This window comes from Myxine glutinosa, chromosome 11 (assembly GCF_964187855.1).
Source record: "Myxine glutinosa chromosome 11, kmMyxGlut1.1, whole genome shotgun sequence".
Lineage (NCBI taxonomy): Eukaryota > Metazoa > Chordata > Myxini > Myxiniformes > Myxinidae > Myxine > Myxine glutinosa.
Window position 1 is genome coordinate 124700148 of NC_136271.1, and position 20366 is coordinate 124720513.

The 20366-nt window shown below is 43.5% G+C and overlaps 1 protein-coding gene across 1 annotated transcript in view; it reads left to right on the forward strand.

Moving 5' to 3' along the window:
* DTL (denticleless E3 ubiquitin protein ligase adapter) overlaps positions 1–20366 on the forward strand; it is an 82838-nt gene that overhangs the window by 60983 nt on the left and 1489 nt on the right. Inside the window, exons 13-14 of the mRNA XM_068129988.2 lie at positions 11192–11315; positions 13131–14065. Of these exons, the coding sequence (XP_067986089.2) occupies positions 11192–11315; positions 13131–14065 (1059 nt within the window). The remainder of the gene's footprint in view (positions 1–11191; positions 11316–13130; positions 14066–20366) is intronic.

Genomic DNA, 20366 nt, shown 5'->3' on the forward strand with positions numbered 1-20366 from the left:
GTATCAAACGGACAAACCTCTTTTGTACATTTTATTGAGGTGATAAAATGCGGTTATGTGATGTTTGATCCGTCATGGCATAATGGACATGTTTGAACACATGCGTGCACTTCTTCCTGCCCAACCTCGTTTGATTTTCTTCTTTACAATGCCCAAACGATAGTGTAAATTCATACGGACGTGAAAAAAATTAAACAATTGGATGTTTTAACGTTTTAACGTTGATGTTTTAACGATCGAAACAATTTAAAATACAATAAAAAGCACATTAAAAATATTTTTAAAATGTATGTACAGTATACGTACACGTAGCTGCTGGTTCTCATTCAAAACAAAGGCGATGCCGTATGCATTTTGTCCTGTGCTGCGGTCGCGTGCTTGCTTTGCCTTTCGCTGGTATTTTTGTGATTATTCCTTTACTGTGTAAAACAACCAACGTAACGTGGCAACGGCGAAACATGACTATGCCGGCTCGGACGTACAGTATACGTTTGTATATATATATATATAGGCAGGACCCAGTACCTCCAATGACGGGGGCTCATAGTGCGAGAGGACTGGGGGGGTGATAGTGGGAGATAGTGTCCGATGTAGAGGGATGGTAGCTCTACCATCCCTCACGTTGGGGCAAAGGAGCAGTAGATTTATGGGGTTTGGCAGTGTGAACTAGCCGAGGGCGGGCTAGGATATTGTTAGGGATTTAGAAGGATAACAATAGGAGACCGAGATTTAAGTCGAGACATTGATGCAGGCAGAGGGGACGTAGTCAGATTAGAAGGATGTTAATGACGAGGGAAGTGCTTCGTATAAGGGAAGACAGGGAAAGCACAAGTATTAGAGGGAAGTAGTTAGTTAGATGATGCTGTGTGTGTGTAATTGTGGGTGCCTCTTGGGCTTGGTGAAATGAGGCATTGGTCGAGAATGGTTGTGTGTGTGAGAATCTGGTTATTAGTCAGGTTCACTATGTTAACAAATATAATTTCGTTCAAAATTTTGGTAGATTAGCAAAACTATACATTTCTGGAATACTCAGAGCATGAGGAACCCAAAAATTAATGTTTACATTTGCATAGACACCTTTGCGAAAATGACACTCAGGACAGTGATGAAGAGTCAGGTTCACTATGTTAACAAATATAATTTCGTTCAGAATTTTGGGAGATTAGCAAACCTGTACATTTTTGGAATCATCAGAGCATGGAGAATCCGAAAATCAATGTTGGCATTTGCACAGACACCTGCATGGCCGCCATTTTGGATTTTCAAAATGGCCGCCATAAAATACATATTTTGCGCTATCTCGGCTTCTAGTCAACCTCGAAACTTAATTAAATATGCTAATCCTATGTTTTCTGAGTTAAGGAATCCAATAAAGGCCTCAATATAGTGCTCAGGATTATAGAAAAGCAACAAACAAAGGTAATTGAAAACCATTGTCTTTATATTTGTGATATAACTGTATTACATAATACATGATATTGCAAGTCCTTTGAAGTTATAGGTATGGGTTTATAAAGCAAGAAAGCAGCCTTGTTAGTATCAGATTGAACTTTAAGTCCTATACACAGGATCTACTAGGTCCACACCGTTCAGGAATATGCTTTTACAGATCTTCATCACTGTCCTGAGGGTCATTTTCGCAAAGGTGTCTATGCAAATGCAAACATTAATTTTTGGATTCCTCATGCTCTGAGTATTCCAGAAATGTATAGTTTTGCTAATCTACCAAAATTTTGAACGAAAAAACATAGTGAACCTGACGATATCGTTGAACTTGGTGAAATGAGGCAATGGTCTGGGATGACCGGAGAAAGTGTATGAGTGGTGTATTGAGGACATGTGTAATGGTGTTGAGTGATTGACTTGCATGGGGTGCAAGTGGATAAATGGAGAGAATACTTGGTGTGTGGGAATAAATGGTGTGTGGAGTGAGTGGTGTGGAAAGAGTGGTGTGGAGTGCATGGTGCGAAGGAGTGGATGGGGGAGGATGGACCCCTTCACGAATACCCGGGGAGGGTAGTTTAAAGTTAGGTAGAGGGAGTAGGTAAATTGTTTGGAAATTGACATCTGTGGTGCAGGGAGTAGCAAGAAGTGCTTGGTTGGGTGCATGAGTATGTGGAATGACCCGACCGATAGAAAACAACAGAGGGACTCCCGACGGGGAGCGGCAAAGATTCAGGGCGAAGCCGCAGCCTCCTCCAGTTATTTACTCTAGTTTTACGAATTACGGTGTTTGTCTTCATTTTAAGGCATTTTAAAGACATTACGCCCGGTTTACGTCAAAAACCGAATTACGTCACGGCTTATGGAACCAATTAATGACGTAGGCCGGGGTATTACTGTACTTGATATGTAGAGCTGGTACGTAGTCTGTGGCAAATAGTGATATCGATTTACAATGTCATGTGGACTCTGACAAGCACAAGAAAGCGGTTTGAGGAGAGCTCGTCATCCTCATTCACAAAATTGAAGGACTGGTGAAAGGAAAGGACTCACTACATGTCAAGAGGTAACATTGAAATTAGAATAATTATAATGTTAATTTTTGAGGCCATAACACCTGTTGTTTATAGATACTCGATGTAGACGACATGTAGTACAGTGTGTGTGTGTGTGTGTGTGTGTGTGTGTGTGTGTGTGTGTGTGTGTGTGTGTGTGTGTGTGTGTGTGTGTGTGTGTGTGTGTGTGTGTGTGTGTGTGTGTGTGTGTGTGTGTGTGTGTGTGTGTGTGTGTGTGCGCGCGCGCGCGTGCGTATTGTTACGGGACCGCGGCGAGGATGTTGTTTGCTGAGCGGATGGCCGCCGCGCCCGAACAGTTACCCCGACTAACCCGATTCCTGAACGTTGGCCGAATCGCGCCACAGATATTCAATGGGGACAAAGACTAAAACGAAGGATGTAAAGAAGAAAGAAAGACAAAGGCGCGATTCGGCCTGGTACGTAGTCTGGAGAGAATGGAGAGAATCCAATAAAGCGAAGTCCTTCCTCGGCACACCTGAGCTCCTCACCACATACAAGGCTTTCATCCGCAGCTCAATGGAATACTGTTCTCCCCTATGGGCCGGTGCTCCTGCCTCACACCTAGCTCGGCTTCACGCTGTTGAAACCAAAGCTTTCAGAATTATTGGAATCTCCCGCGATGAAGCTATCTCTGAGGGCCTTTCACTCACTCACCGCAGGCAGGTAGGTGGTCTTTCTGTCTTCTACCGACTCCTCTCCGGCCTTGCACCCCCAGCTCTCTCTGTGCTCTGTCCCCCAAATATTCCTACAGGTCGCACAAGATCTGCCAGCAACCCTCTGATGGTTAAACTGCCGAAATCTCGGCTCTCCGCTCACCTTCACTCTTTCATTCCTCTTTTCTCCCGCCTCTGGAACAAACTCCCTCACTCCCTTCAATCCCACTCCTCCCTCCAGGTCTTTAAAACAGATGTTCACCACCATCTCTTATCTTCCCCCATCCAAAACCTTGATCTTTTCTACCCCCGCTAATTCACCCCAGATCCACCTTGTTTGAAATTCCAACTTCTTTCCTGGAAGTCCTGGCAGTGTCCATATGTTTTTTACCTCTCCCACTGCCCCCTTCCCACGCCCCCCCCCCCCCAAAGCCCTCGCCCTCTCTCAGATCTCTCGATGTCTCCATGTCTCTCGGTCCCTGCTCTCAAATGTTGTGTTTGTGTCCTTCCCCCTCTCTCCCCATCTTGTCTACCGCTCCCTATGTTATAGTTTTATGTGTCGGTTTGTCTTTCTGTGTGATTAATGTTCGCTCTTTCACGAGCCTCGATCTTGTATACAAAAAAAAAAAAAAAAAAAAAAAAAGTAAGAAATACAAATATAATTTATTTACTATTTACACAATTGAAAGAAACCAAGGAAGGATAAGAAAATAAAATACAGAAGAGGAAAGGTGACACAGTGAAAATTGCTAGCTTATCTATTACAGTCTTAATTAACCCAGGGACAGAACAAACAAAGACGGACTCACACGAATGGGGAATGGAGGCAGGAACGATTGGCTGGACCGGGAGGAAGGTTCAGCTCGGACCACAAGCTGGAAGGCTTGGCAGGGCGCACAGCAAGCCGGGCCTCGTCAGGCTGGGAGCGAGCAGGGTGACGTCGTGCACTTCTCTCAAGGCTTCCCCCCGCGCTTCTCTCGCGCACTTGTGTTAAAGGCTTCCCCCGCGCTTCTCTCGCGCACTTATGTTAAAGGCTTCCCCCGCGCTTCTGTCGCACTTGTCTCAAGGCTTCCTTCTCGCTTCTGTCGCACTTGTCTCAAGGCTTCCTTCTCGCTTCTGTCGCACTTGTCTCAAGGCTTCCTTCTCGCTTCTCTTCCCTCCTCGCGCACTTTAGTCAAACAACTTCAAGGCTTTCGCGCGCGCCCTTTATAGCGCCTCAGGCGATCAAGCCGCTGGTGTCCAGGACACGCCCATAGGTGAGCTCGCCTCGGCCCTGATTGGTCGGCACGGCCCTCTGGCTCCACCCTTGATGACGAGGGGCGGGCACGCCCAGGATTCGGCAGCTCCTCCCCCTTCTTCTCCGAGACGACCTTGTGGCGAATGGAGTCGCGGAGGGAACAGTTGGCAATTGTTGGAAGGGGAATGTGAATGAAAGGGGATCTACTCTTATTTCACTTGGTGCAATGGAGTATTTAAATTAATGGAAGACACAGCCTTACACTAATCTATCTATAATTCCAGCAATCTCTGTGTGTCTGTCTGTGTGTCTGTGTGTCTGTGACCGCTGTTTCTCGACAACCACGGGTCCGATATACTTGAAACTTGCCAGGTATATTGCTGGGGACCCGAGGATGTGCCTTTTCAAGGTTTGTAATTAATCGGACAAGTACCTACCGAGCTATGTCCAAAAAACGCTTCAACCAATCAGAGAGCAGCGAGCTATCACGTGTGCCGAACCGTTAATGCAATGCAAGCGTTAATGCGTTAATGCAAGGCTTTTCTTTTTTTCCCTCTTCTCTTTCTACTTTTCCTTGCGATTAAATTGCAAACAGCCAAAATACGTTGGCGCTAATTGAATAATTGGCCATTAACACTAAAATAATCGTAACTGCGATATGCCAACTTCCGGACAGTGCAGCCTTCCATGTTGTTGTTGTTTGCAGCAGCTGTTTGCAGCAAGGCAAGGCTTTTCTTTTTTTCCCTCTTCTCTTTCTACTTTTCCTTGCGATTAAATTGCAAAAAGCCAAAATACGTTGGCGATAATTGAATAAATGGGCATTAATAGATAGATAGATAGATATGCGATATGCGAACTTCCGGACAGTGTGCGCGTTACGAGCTGACCGCCATTACGGTACGTAATTCGATTTCTTATGCGCATTATTTCTCCCAATTCAGTCAGAGCGAAGGGCGGAAGCGAAGAGCGTTGTTATTTTTTGTTTACGGGCGTACGGGCGGGGTAGAGCGTACGGGTAGCGTTTTTTTTTTTTTTTGGCAAGGAACGGGCACCCACGTACGGGCAATGCCCTAGTACACATAATAAGGATATAACTACTGAACAGGGATATATGGTGTCCTTCGTGTATATTTTATGGAATTAACTACGGGAACGCCCTTTGACCTTTATACAACAACAAATGCAGGAAGGAGGGTGACATTTTACAACAATTCATTACACAACAATAAAAAAAACAACATTCTCATATCCACAATATATATATATATATATATATATATATATATATATATATATATATATATATATATATATATACATATACACACACAGACTTGGCATTTAATATGGAATATTTTTTTTGTGGGTGTGACCTTACTTTTCAAGATGTCTTAGAACCAAAAGTTCATTGGAATTATGTTGAAATTATTCTAGATTTTGTTAATGTGACCTTTAAAAGAAACAAAAACCACATTTGACATTTCGAAGCAAATAAATTGATCCTTGAAAGTGATATAAACTGATATCGAACTCAATTCATGGACGGTACTGTGTTAAACTTCTGTACGTTTTCCAGAAGTATCTCTTTATTTTGCACATTAGCCAAAATTTTTTTTAACAAAAGTTAAATTACGACTGGGATTACGGACAGTAAAATTACAGTTCAGTACTTCGTGTAACCCCCACGAGCATTCAGGAGAGCACGTACACGTTGAGGCATGCTGATCACGAGATTTGCCAAGGTTTGGACAGGAATTGCTTGTCATGCAGTGACAATAGCCTGCTGCAATTCACGCACAGAGGTCAGCTGCTAGTCCAAGTGGTCGATTTGACGCGTTAATTCTGCCCACAAGTTCTCTATCAGATTCATATCTGGGGACATGGCAGGCCACTCCATATGCTCTACACCATGGTCAGCAAGAAAGTGTTGGATCATGCGAGCACGATGAGGCCGTGCATTGTCATCTTGGAAGACAAAGTTTCCTCGAAAGGCTACACGAGCAAATGGAAGCAATGTTTCTTCCAGAATGGTCCTGTACTTGAACTGGTTCAGGTTTCCATTCAGAATAACCAGGTCAGTTTTGCCCCCTGCATGAAAAGCAGCCCAAACGGTCACCCCACCACCTCCAGCTTGGACTCTTGGCACTATACAATCCTTGTTGTAGGCTTTATGCACTTGTCTGCGCACTCGGTCGCGGCCATCTTGACGATAGACCAGAAATCTAGACTCGTCACTGAAGATCACATGATTCCAGTGTCCTGGCTGCCATTGACGGTGCTCTCTGGCCCACTGCAATCGGCGCTGGCGGTGTTGTCTGGTCAGGCGTGGCTTTCTCAGGGGATGCCTGGCACGATAGCCTGCTTGAACCAGTCGTTGGTTGACTAGCCTTCTGGATACAGGCACATTTGTCAGTTGCTGCCACTCAGCCCAAAGCCGATTAGCTGACTTGGTACGGCCATTGCGGACTAACCGGTGCAGCTGGCGATCATCCCTCCTTGTGGTTCTGCGGGGACGTCCTGGCCTCGGTATTGGAGTAGGGACACCCCTCTGAGCATTTCGTTTCAGGATCTTTGACACCTGACCGTGAAGGATGCCATACTGCCGAGCAATAGCACGCTTTCATGCCGTAATTTCGTAAAGCCACCACTCCATGACAAACAGCATTGTCGAGTTGACGGACCATCTCCAGAGGAAGCGGCAATAACTTTTGGAGACGTGCAGCAGTTGTTTTCCACTAATACAGAATGCAACAACCCTTGTATACCCGACTGTGAAGCCAATCATCAAATGCACCTGTCCGTACATTTTGCCATGCCATCTGTGATATAATTCTGTTGTTGACTTCTTGCTGCGACAGACAATCAGTGACATGGTTCTTTTAACAAATAAATCACCAAAGGGTAAAAGAAACTCACCAGATTGATATACTGAGTTAAGAAAGTAAACCCAAGTCAAGAAAAGAAAAAAAAATTCCATATTAAATGCCAAGTCTGTGTGTATATATATATATGTATGTATGTGTATATATACGGTATATATATATATATATATATATATATATATATATGACATATATGACGACATATATACATGATATATGACATATATGACGACATATATACATGATATATGACATATATGACGACATATATACATGATATATGACATATATGACGACATATATACATGATATATGACATATGACATATATCATATACATATATATATTTGATATATGACATCATATATATATATATATATATATATGATATTGTTATAGATCGCGGTTAGATGTTATAGACCGAGCGGTGGTGTAAGACCGCGACCTAACAAAACTCACCCGATTCACCCAGACTTTGGCCGTATCGCACCCCAGCTGCTCAATGAGGGAAAAGACGAAAACGACGCAATGCAAAGAGGAAAACGAAGGCAAAGAAAGGTTTGGCAATACGACTGAATTTATTGACTATTTACACACATGCAAAAAGAAAGCAGTCACGTTTATTTACAAGCACATAAGACGCAGGTGACACAGGGAAAATACTAGCTTATACAGACTTAATTAACCCATGACAGAACAAACAAAAGACGGACTCACGCGGGGAATTGCAGGAGGTGGATGGCTGGAGGCGAACGCCCGGTGGAGCCAACGCGGAGCTTGGTGGAGCTGAACGCTTGGTGGAGCCAACGCGGAGCTTGGTGGAGCTGAACGCTTGGTGGAGCCAACGCGGAGCTTGGTGGAGCTGAACGCTTGGTGGAGCCAACGCGGAGCTTGGGGGATTGGTGTGACGGGTTCTCTCTCCTTCCTTAGTCCCACCCAGTCCAACAACTTCCTCTCTTGCTTCAGGACTCTTTCTCTCTCTTTCTTGGTCCCTCACTCTTTACCACCGACTCCTCACCGCAACCAACGCAACCACTTGACCACCACCTCTACTGACTGACTCTTCACCACTCTGCACTTGACGACCGACTCCCAACCAACTCAGACCAACTCAAAGTCCAACTCCAGGCCTTTCTGTCTTCTGCTCTCCTCTGTAAAAACGCATCTCCTTCTTGGACACGCCCTTGCCTTGGGTTATATAGGCCCCCGCCCCTCAACCTTTGCGACCCTCCCCGATCGCTCTTCCTCCGCCCTCTCTAGCCGAACCCCTGGCTCATGGTTGGTCGAGTGGGGCTGGTTCACTCCTCCCCTCTCTGACGAGGTGGGGAAACGCCTTCCTTCCCCCAACCCTGCCTCGTGGTCAATGGCGGATGAAGGGAAAAAACCGACCAAAATGCGGAAGGCGCTTCAAATTGCAATTGACGGAAAGGGGGGAATGGAAGGGAATCTATCTCTTTCACTGGTGCAATGGAGTATTTCAATTAATGGAAGACACAGCCTTACGCTAATACACATAATAAGGGTATAACTGTCAAAAAAAAGATATATCGTGTCCTGCATGTATGTTTTATGGACTAACTACGGAAACGCCCTTTGACCTTTATACAACCACAAACGGAGGGAGGAGGGGTGATATTTTACAACAACCTTTTACAACAACATTTTACCACAACAACAAAATAAAAAAACATTCTCATATCCACAACAATATAAAACATAAATATAAAAAAACCACCTTTAGAGGCCATTTGGTTGTTGTTTTCTTGTTGGTCCCCTTTTTGAAGCAATGTTTTACGGCCGGATGCTCTTCCTGCCTCCAACCCTTTTTGTCGCCTTTTACGACAAACAGGGAATTTCCAGTGAACTGGTACTCAATTAGCCGACCTCGGAAGGATGACAGGCTGAGTCAACCCCCCTGGCGCTAATTCAGCGATCGACCGGGATTCGAACCCAGGATCCTCGGATCCTAAGGTGGCACCCTAGCCGCTAGCCCAACACCAGGCTTAGCGTAAATACCAGGCCAGGCGTAAATATATATATATATATATGACACATGAGTTGGCACATACTAAAAGATATCGTACACCCTCCTTTTTTTTTTTTTTTTTTTTTTTTTTTCCGGTTGGTTGTTATCCATGCTTGGTCTGGAACCGGAATGTTGAAATGTTTGCAGATGTGCTAGTGGATTACTCTACAGATTCCGTCGTGTCTTTCTGTGTCCAACTGTTTTGACTGAGTTTTTTACCTCCCAAAAGGAGGTGACTGGTACTTTATATTTCTTTCTACTCCACAAAACTTTTAAAAGCCATTAGTGTCGTGTCCCTGGTCTTCGGCATGTATGATGACTCGTTCTCCATCCCAATTAATTTGACCCCTTTTTAGCCATTCCAATGAGCCTTCCTTGTTCTGTCAAGCTCTTTTTTAATATTCCTGCTCTTTTGTCAATCTCCCATTTGTCAGAGTATATCTTCTGATATTTCTTTTTGTCGTTTTCCTTTTTCTTCTTTGCGATCATTTGAGCTGTATTTGTTCGTTTCCTGTTCCTGTGTCGTATCCTCCACTTGCACCTGTTTTTAGAAGTTTGTAGCTCAATGGAATAAGGTTACCTTTTCTGATTTCTTGCTCGTGCACAAATCTCATTTGATAGCCTGAGCTTTTCACATCCTCCATTAGTCCTACACGTGCTGCTCTGTGCACCTGGTTCAGCTCCATTAGACTGCTTCCTCCTTCTCGTCTCGGCAAGTAAAACCTTGGAATGCATTGGTTGTTGTAGAATATCTTATTGAATAGTTAGACATTTCCTTATTTTGGTGTTTAGGTTGTTCATCTCCGATTGTGGCCTGGTTATAATTGCACAGTTATACTGGAATACTGGTACTGCAAGTTGGTTTATAGCTTTGATTTTGTTAAGTGGAGAGAAGGATGTCTCCAGAATTGGTCTTATTCTGTGTAGGTTCTCTTTGCTGATTATTTTGCACATTTTTTGGTGTTTTACTTGGGGACCTTCTTCTATTCCGAGGTAATTGGAGGATGCTTGGTTTTCTAGTTCCTGTATTGTTGTACTTTCATCATTTGAGATATTGTTTGTTCTTTTTGTTTTACCCTATAGAATTGTGCATTTGGCACATTTGTCAAGACCAAATTCCATTTGAATGTCCTCCGAGTACGTCTATACAAGTTTCAGTTAATCTGCCAATTTGTCATCGTTCGGTGCGAAGAGTTTTAGATCATCGATGCACAGTAGATGTGTCGCCTTTCTGGGTTTTTGTCCTCTGAGTCCTTTTTGAAATTCAAATATGATAACCCTATTTAAATACAAACTTGCACGGCCTCATTTTGAAGCTCAAGCTAAAACGGCCGGTGTATCCAGCTCAGTTGGTGTACTTGAACCGCCGGCCTCGACAGTGAACTGTGTGAATAATACTTTAAGGTGACTGTTCCACTAAACAGATTTCTTTTCTTTTTTTTTCGTCATTATTGAACACTCCCTTTCTACGAGTACAACTAAAGCCTGTTAGTTCCTGTTGACATATCGAGAATAAAACTGGTTCAAATGAACTCATTCAATACGAAGACCTTTTGAGTGTGACATATGAGTAGAGAAACTGAACATTTGAGGTTTTGTGGAGGATGGTCCCACTTCATCCCCGTTTGAGAGAAAAAGGCCCAGCTTTTAATCGCATGAAACCATTATGCTTCAATCGAGCTAGAAGCTGCTTATTCGTTTTATTACCAGGCGGTTTCCTAGATTGTTGTTGTTGGTGTGGTGATCGTGATGGTGGCGCATTCAAGCTCTACAAATGAAACGCACTTGCTGAACAACAAACTTTATTTATAAAACATTTAAAAGGAGCCGAATGGGTGAAACTTCACTCTTATTGCATCCCCGCTGTTCCGCAGATAGTTACGTGTTCAGACGACGATACGTTACGGGTTTGGAGAATGATGGGAGGTCCAAGGCAAGAAGAAAGCCTTGCAACGTGTTCGCTGGAATTTGCAGATTCGACATCACACCAGGAATGCGGTGAGAACCACCAACTGCGGACACGGGCTTTGAGCCAAACCGTCTTCAGGTTATGGAATAGACCGAATTGGAATGCTTGTTATGCTCGTCGCCATGTTATAGGAACTATTCCTTTCATTGAATGGAGTTTGTCCTTCATTGATCTGTTTCTTCTGTAGAAAGTTTGATTTCTTTTTATTTTCCCTTACTTGGCAGAAACTGATTGCTTGTTGTAGATTTAAGACTAAAATTCGGATAAAATTGACAAATTGTTGCTTCTCAAACCAATTTTGTTTTGCATGTTGTCGTCAAATGATCTAATTTACCTTGTGTACCGTTCGCAGCAGCAATAGGTTGGTCCAGATTCATATGGTAAAATTTCAAAATGAATATTCCTCTGTTGGCTGTATGAGCCCTTGTTCCACTGCATCAGATGACACTACAACCCAAAAAGCAACGAGATCGGAGCTAATTTGGAGGTCGCGCCAGATTATTACTTGCAAAATCGAAGATTTTAAAAAGTATTTTGGTTGGTTGCGTTTGTGGTTTTGTCTGTTTGTCTGTCTGTCACCGGCCTACAGGTCACAATTCTAAACCGATCGTCACAAAACTTTACCAAGTTGTGTAGGTTGTCCCAATTGAGAAGCATATTGATTTTGAGGTCAAAGGGCAGTCATCTGGAGGTCAAATTTCTAAAATCGCCATTTTAAATCCGATTGACTTGAAAATTGAATAGCATTTGTATATCGAGTCACTAAATTGGGAAATGAACTATTTTTGAGGTTAAATGTTCAAAGGTCAACTGAAGGTCAAATGTTAAAAATCATCAATTTTCATCTAAGCCGTCAATTCTCAACCGATTGACGTGAAAATTGAACAGCATTTGCACATTGTCACTAAATAGGGAAACCAACTATTTTTGAGGTCAAAAGGTCAAAGGTCAACTCAAGGTCAACCTTCAAAATTCCTCATTTTTCATCTGAAAAATCGTCACTTTTCTTCCTGTTGACCCGAGCTTTGATCAAGATTGTCAATTTTAATCTTGATAAAATGGCCAATTTGCTGTATCAATGGAATTTTTTTTTCTTGGGTGGGGGGCGAATTTTGCAAGTATCTTGCTCCAGATGACGTCTTTCTGTTTGTTTGTCTGTAAGCAAGTTATCTCAAAATGTTGTGGAAGGATTCAGACAAAATGTGACAGAGAGGTAGTGTATGTGACGAGGACAAAATGATTAGATTGTGGTGTAGATTCGGATCCGGCTCGTTGAATTTTTTTCGTGATTCTTCATTATTGGGTGATAGGACCAAAAACGATGTATAGCATGATATCTTAAAAAGTTATGGATGGATTTGGCCAAAACTTGGTGACGTGGTTGGTTGTGTGACGAGACCGAATAGATTCGTTTTTGGTGAAGATCTGAATATGAATTCGGATACGAGAATGATTTAACTTTTTGAAAGTGATTCTTCACCATTGAGATTGGGTGAAAAGCGATATATATCATGATATTTCAAAAAAAAGTTGTGGACGGGTTATGACTAAACTTGGTGGACCAGTTGGTTAAGTGGCAAGAACAAGCCGATTACGTTTTGGTTCAGGGTCCGATCCAGATCTAGCCTATCCGTGGGATACAAAACATAAACTATTCAGCACGGTGGAGGTATGCGCTTTACTGAGTGCCGTTCTAGTTTCCACTGTGCTGGGTACGGCTTTTGGAAATTTGCATTTGAAGAATGGCTTGTCCTTTCGGGGGGTGTGGGGCTAATCTGAAATGCTAGTCCTGTGTGATGTCCATATTGATTTACTTGGCAATGATCTTTCCTCGGCGTATGCAGCTATGTCACCGGCAACTCCCAAGCCTAGGTCGCCTGCTTTGATGCCCTTGCCCCAGCACATGTCCCCACGTGCAGCCATCTGTGCTAGCAGTACTCTTCCTGCCATGCCTTCTGCAAGCTCATCAGAGTCATCTATACAAAGCACAATTGCTTTTTCGGCTTCGCACCAACCCACAATAAACTCATCAATTTTGCCTCAATCCCAGAAAATAGATGGACTAGATTCTTTGCCAGTCATTAATGCATCTCCAGGAACCCTCGCCCATTGGCTGCGGATCAGAAGTCCACAAGGCTCTGCAGTAGTCTGGGAGACATCTTCCACTAGCTTGGAAGTTAGAGCACAAAGAAGCATTGGTTCTCGAAGGGCAAAACGGAGACTCCAAACAAGTGCGGGAAATGTCAAGACCTTAGATGCTGGTTCTGGCTTGGGAAACCTCACCTACAATGACGTGGACATCCCAGCTTGTAAGAAGATACGGCCACATGAAGAAGAGTCCATTGTTGAAGAAGAGTTGCGTAGTTCTGGTGAAGATGTTGGTTTTTGTGATGGCACAGTGTGGGCGAGCAGATCGAGTGAAGACACTTGCCACACACTTGAAAAACCACATGATGCCCATGTTTGTGAAGTAAATGTGGTGGAACAAGACGGCTGCCCAAGCAATGAGTTGACATCTTTGAGCCCCTCTTCTGCATCCCAAAGCAGCATCACAAATAGCCCATCAAATCTCTTGCAGGTACATGACCTGCCTACCAACAAGGAGAATGTGGTCACTCGATCTCCCACAAGCAACTGGCTGTTGCAAATGGGAGCAAAGCTCAAGGAGGATGTTTTGAAGAGATCACCAAGAGGCGCAGTTTTGCAAAGAAGCCATTTATCCAAGACTCGCAAACCCAAGGAGCCCTCAGACTCTGTTGGAGAATCGGCAACAGGATCGGTGAGTCGTTTTGCATCTTGTTGGGTTAAAACTGTTTAAGTGTGGTATACTTTGCTCGATCTATTCAGATTGAGCTTGTGCAATGAAAAGTCAAAGGGCGTTGATATATTCCTGGGCTTGGGTAAGATTCTGAGCAATTTTTGGGGGACGCTCCAAAAAAAAAAAAATCATACATTAGGCCACTGCAGGATAAAGGCCTCTCTAATCTCATGATGAGGGTTTGTTGGAACCAATGGAATGTTGCTTGAGGTATGCAATAGTGCTTGGTGAGATGTCCTTCGAGTCGAGTCGAAGTCTCGCAGCCGCATTTGGCTGTCAACTCTGAAAATAACTCGGATATTTTGCTGTCACATTAAATGAAGTAATTTCAGTGTCTTGTGGGTTTGTGCGGTAGAAATGTGCATTAGTCTATGAATCGGATGTGCTTCAAATGGTCACGTTGTTTCTCTTTGCGAGTTTCAAAGCAAGATATTGCAACCAATAATCTGGCACCGTTACCTGTATATCTCTTGTGTTGGCTGTGGGCTTGGGATCTCTCAGGATATCGCAGCACAGGTAAGCATACTAAATATCGACAGCATTTAGATTTCATCAGCTGATGCGAATCGCACTTCATTAGAATATGAATTGAAAAACAATATAAAGCAGCAGGCCTGTGGAAATAACAACAAGCAAGTCTTGTCTATACTTTTGGAGATGACAGTAATCTATTTTCATAATGAACTTTATCATTGTGACTGTTGACGTCATGACAGCTGACTACTTTAATCAAACGATGGCATGTTGTACTTCACAAATACAAGCATATAAGACCCGTCGCTTCGCTGATGGGAATACCAATCTTTGCGCCATTTCTCAAAAAACAACCAGGCCTTTCATTTTCCTCGGCATAGCTTTGATGGCTAATCCATGGGGCGAGAACAAGAAATGATTCCTGGGAGATCCTGCCCTCCGTGTGGGATGACAAGTGTCCGCAAGTTGGCGTTTGCAGTTTTGCCACTTGTGCCGATGTACCCATACATAAACCGTGCTTCCTTTTTTCTTTTTTCTTTTCTTTTTTTTTATACATCGTAACTCACAAACCTTCCTGGGAGTTCCCTGAATCCACCGTTGTTGGTTTCATTGAATTCCGTTAATCTATTCTCAAGTAGTAGCATGACAAACTAGAACGGCACTTGGTAGAGATACCCCTGCCAGGCTTTTTTTTTTTCTTTCTTTTTTTTTTGTATACAAGATCGAGGCTCGTGAAAGAGCGAACATTAATCACACAGAAAGACAAACCGACACATAAAACATATAACATCGGGAGCGGTAGACAAGATGGGGAGAGAGGGGGAAGGACACAAACAACATTTGAGAGCAGGGACCGAGAGACATGGAGACATGGAGACATGGAGACATGGAGACATGGAGACATGGAGACATGGAGACATGGAGACATGGAGACATGGAGACATCGAGACATCGAGAGATATGAGAGAGGGCGAGGGCTTTGGGGGGGGGGGGCATAGGAAGGAGGTGGGGGTGGGAGAGGTATAAAACATATGGATACTGCCAGGACTTCCAGGAAAGAAGTTGGAATTTCAAACAAGGTGGATCTGGGGTGAATTAGCGGGGGTAGAAAAGATCAAGGTTTTGGATGGGGGAAGATAAGAGATGGTGGTGGACAGCTGTTTTAAAGACCTGGAGGGAAGAGTGGGATTGAAGGGAGTGAGGGAGTTTGTTCCAGTGGTGGGAGAAAAGAGGAATGAAAGAGTGAAGGTGAGCAGAGCTGAGATTTCTGCAGTTTAACCATCAGAGGGTTGCTGGCAGATCTTGTGCGACCTGTAGGAATATTTGGGGGACAGAGCACAGAGAGAGCTGGGGGTGCAAGGCCGGAGAGGAGTCGGTAGAAGACAGAAAGACCACCTACCTGCCTGCGGTGAGTGAGTGAAAGGCCCTCAGAGATAGCTTCATCGTGGGAGATTCCAATAATTCTGAAAGCTTTGGTTTCAACCGTGAAGCCGAGCTAGGTGTGAGGCAGGAGCACCGGCCCATAGGGGAGAACAGTATTCCATTGAGCTGTGGATGAAAGCCTTGTATGTGGTGAGGAGCTCAGGTGTGCCGAGGAAGGACTTCGCACGATGGAGGATGCCCAGTCGGCGACTGGCTTTGGAGGCCACCTTGGAAATGTGGTTTTCCCAACCACAGTTTGTGTCTGAACAGTTTGTCTGAACAGGCTGAACAGTTTATGTGGCTTACATCCACTAATAGGTCAGATCTGGATTCGGACCTGAACCAAAATCGAATCACTTGTTCTTGTCATCTAACCAACTCATCCACCTTGTTTTGTTCGAAGTCATCTGACAACTTTTTGAAATATCATGTATATCGTTTTTTGGCCCCATCACTCAATGGGGAAGAATCTTTTGAAAATTAAATTCTCATTTCTGGATCTGAATTTTGATCTTCACCAAATTCGAATCGATTCATCCTTGTTACACACCCATCCTGTCCACGGTTTCATCCGACTCCGTCCATAACTTTTTGAGATATCATGCTGTATATCGTTTTTAGCCCTATCACTCAATAGTGAAGAATTACTTAAAAAATTATCTAATCTGGATCTTCACCAAAATTTCATCAGTGTCACATCCCCAACCAAATTTCCTCTGAATCTATCCACAACTTTTTGAGATCTTGTTCACAGACAAACAAACAAACAAGAAGACGTCATGCGGAGCGCTATACTTGCAAAATACGCCTCCCCTCCTCCCCAAGAAAAAAAAAATCCATTGATACAGCAAATTGTCCATTTCATCAAGATTAAAATTGACAATCTTGATCAAAGCTTGGGTCAATAGGAAGAAAATTGACAATTTTTCAGATGAAAATGATGATTTTGGAGGTTTGACCTCGAGTTGACCTTTGACCTTTTGACCTCAAATAGTTGGTTTCCCTATTTAGTGACTCAATGTGCAAATGCTGTTCAATTTTCATGTCAATCGGATGAAAATAGACGGTTTTTTCAGGTAAAAAGTGATTTTGGAGGGTTGACCTCGAGTTGACCTTTTGACCTAAAAAATAGTATGTTTCCCAATTTAGTGACTTGATATACAAATGCTCTTCAATTTTCAAGTCAATCGGATTTAAAATGGCGATTTTAGAAATTTGACCTCCAGATGACCTTTGACCTCAATCAGTAGGCTTCTCAATTGGGACGACTTATACAACTTGGTAAAGTTTCGTGACGATCGGTTTAGAATTGTAACCTGTAGGCCGGTGACAGACAAAGACAGACAAACACAGACAGACAGACAAACAGACAAACAGACAAACAAACAGGCAGACAAACAGAAACAAACAGACAGACAAACAGACACAGACAAACAGAAACAAACAGAAACAAACAGAGACAGACAAACAGACAGACAAACAGACAGACAAACAGACAGACAAACAGACAGACAAACAGACAGACAAACAGACAGACAAACAGACAGACAAACAGACAGACAAACAGACAGACAAACAGACAGACAAACAGACAGACAAACAGACAGACAAACAGACAGACAGACAAACAGACAGACAAACAGACAAACAGACAGACAAACAGACAGACAAACAGACAGACAGACAGACAGACAGACAAATAGACAGAACCATAAACGGAACTGACCAATATACTTCAAAAATCTTCGATTTTGCAAGTAACAAACAGACAGGTGTGAAAACATAACCACGATCCACCTTCAGTGGCAGAGGTAACGACCAGACAGACAAGACTCCTTTTGTTGTATAAATATTGCATGTCCTTCTGTGAGTGTCAATGAGGATGTAAACTGAAGTAAAACCAGCAAAATATGATATTTTGTAACATGTTGTTGTTATTTGTGTACTTTTATATATTTTTCCATTGCTTCAAGAAATATTACTATACTAGCAGGGAGCTGCGGAACAACCACGTAATGTAAAATATGACTTCAAAACCTCAACTCACCACCTCAACCTCCCAACCCAAGCCCTCAGCCTCAACCTCCCAACCCCAAGCCCTCAACCCCTGCTCCCCAACCCCAAGCCCTCAGCTTCAACCTCTCAACCCCAAGTTCTCCACCTCCCAAGCCCAAGCCCTAAACCTCTGCCTCCCAAGCCCGAGCCCTAAACCTCCGCCTCCCAACCCCAAGCCCTCAACCCCCGCTCCCCAAGCCCTCAGCTTCAACCTCTCAACCCCAAGTTCTCCACCTCCCAAGCCCAAGCTCTCAACCTCCGTCTCCCAAGCCCGAGCCCTAAACCTCCGCCTCCCAACCCCAAGCCATCAACCTCCGCCTCCCAAGCCCAAGCCCTCAGCTTCAACCTCCCAACCCCAAGTTCTCCGCCTCCCAACCCCAAGCTCTCAACCTCCGCCTCCCAAGCCCGAGCCCTAAACCTACGCCTCCCAACCCCAAGCCATCAACCTCCGCCTCCCAAGCCCAAGTCCTCAACCTGTTTTTTTTCATGTTTTTTTTGTTTTTGTTTTTTCATTTTTATGATTTTTTTTTTCCTGACTTTAAACACAGTGGAACACAACTCGCCTTTTTGGCACTTTCAAATCCCTTACGTTTAGCCGTACTTAGACAAAATATTACAGCATTTTACGGCATCTCAATCAATCAAATTTTCCGCTCGCAGACCCTGCCCATGTCCTTGTTTCTCAAGGCAGTGTGGCGTAAGGTGTTCTAAGAACACTGGGTTATTTTGTTTTGAAAGGCAGATCCAAGTGCATGCTACTCTGATTTTATTTCTAGAAATGCATTTTAAGAAATCATAATTATGATTATGTACAATATTGCTCAAATGGATTGATGGTTTAGTTCAGAGGTCGTGTACGCACCTTCCAGCTGCCTCGTCTGCGTTGATTCCTGATGTTACTGTAAACTGTTACCCTGGTGCACTCAAGCAGAGCTTTGCTTCAATGAATGTGACGTGTTTTGATGGGGATGCTAAGCCTGCGCTCTCATCGAATGGAATTTTATGATGGATGTTGAAGATCTAACTGTTCCTGTTTTTGAAGAGAGCAGGTTTCTGAATGCTTGCGATCGACTAACCGCGACCTGATTTGCTTAGCCGTGTCCTATAATGAGGCAACCAGCATAACTATCTGGTAATTAAATGCTGGCGTAATATGCATTCGCCCAACAAGTAACACTCCACGAAACCCGTAGTTAGCGTTCAAATGTCGACTGGACTTTTACCGCAAGATTTTTAAGGCTTTAAGCAATTATTGTTCCCTTCAGGCCAAAGCTGATGTTAGACGTGTCCTTTATGGAAGTGACATGTTTGTTTACACTGCCGCCCCTCTCCGAAGCTCACCCCAATGGCTTTCGATGTCGATTTCCGTTTCCCATGAACAAAATCTTTTCTATCTGGAGAATAGAAACTTGAATTTACTTTCCAATCGTGCACGACGGTTTTTCCCAAATGCCTTGAAGTGGGTATGGTAGTAAATACTTGTGGTGAATCCAATACTCTGCTTGTTTTTGCGTACATTTGGAAGGTCGAGCTTCCACACACCTGGGACATCTCAAAGGTACAACTGAGTTGTGTGCGGTGTCCTGGGGACTTGGTTCAATCCATTGAGATAAAGATTATGCACATTTTAAAGATTTGCTGATGTGAAAAAGTTGCAATAATTTGGTGACGCATTCTGTATTTGTAGCCAATTGCAAATCTATGGTGTGTATTATTATTATTATTTTAATTTGTATTTTTTTGTTTGTTTACAAGATCGAGGCTCATGTAAGAGCTAACATTAATCACACAAAAATAAAACAAACGGACACACAAAACGTACAATAAAGGGAGCAGGAGACAAGATGGGGAGAGAGAGGGAAGTACACAAGTACAACAGCAGAGAACGGATATCGGGAGAGTGGGGGCTTGGGGGGGGGGTGGAGGAGGCATGGGAAGGGGGGGGGGTGGGAGAGGTAAAAGATACATGGACACTGCTAAGACTTCCAGGAAACAATTTGGTATTCCAGAAAAGTGGATCTGGGGTGAAATATCAGGGGGAAAAGGTGGTGAACATATCAGGGGGAAATATCAGGGGAAAAGATCAAGGTTTTGGATGGGGGAAGATAAGAGATGGTGGTGAACAGCTGTTTTAAAGACTTGGAGGGAGGAGTGGGATTGATTAGATTGAGAGAAATGATTATTATTAGATTATTATTACTCGTGAGATACCCGTGCTGCGCTGCGCACGGGTGGGAAGCCAGGAGCAAACGGGCAATGCAGATACGGAGAATGCTAAAGCATGAAACCAATAAATTCCACATTCCTGTAG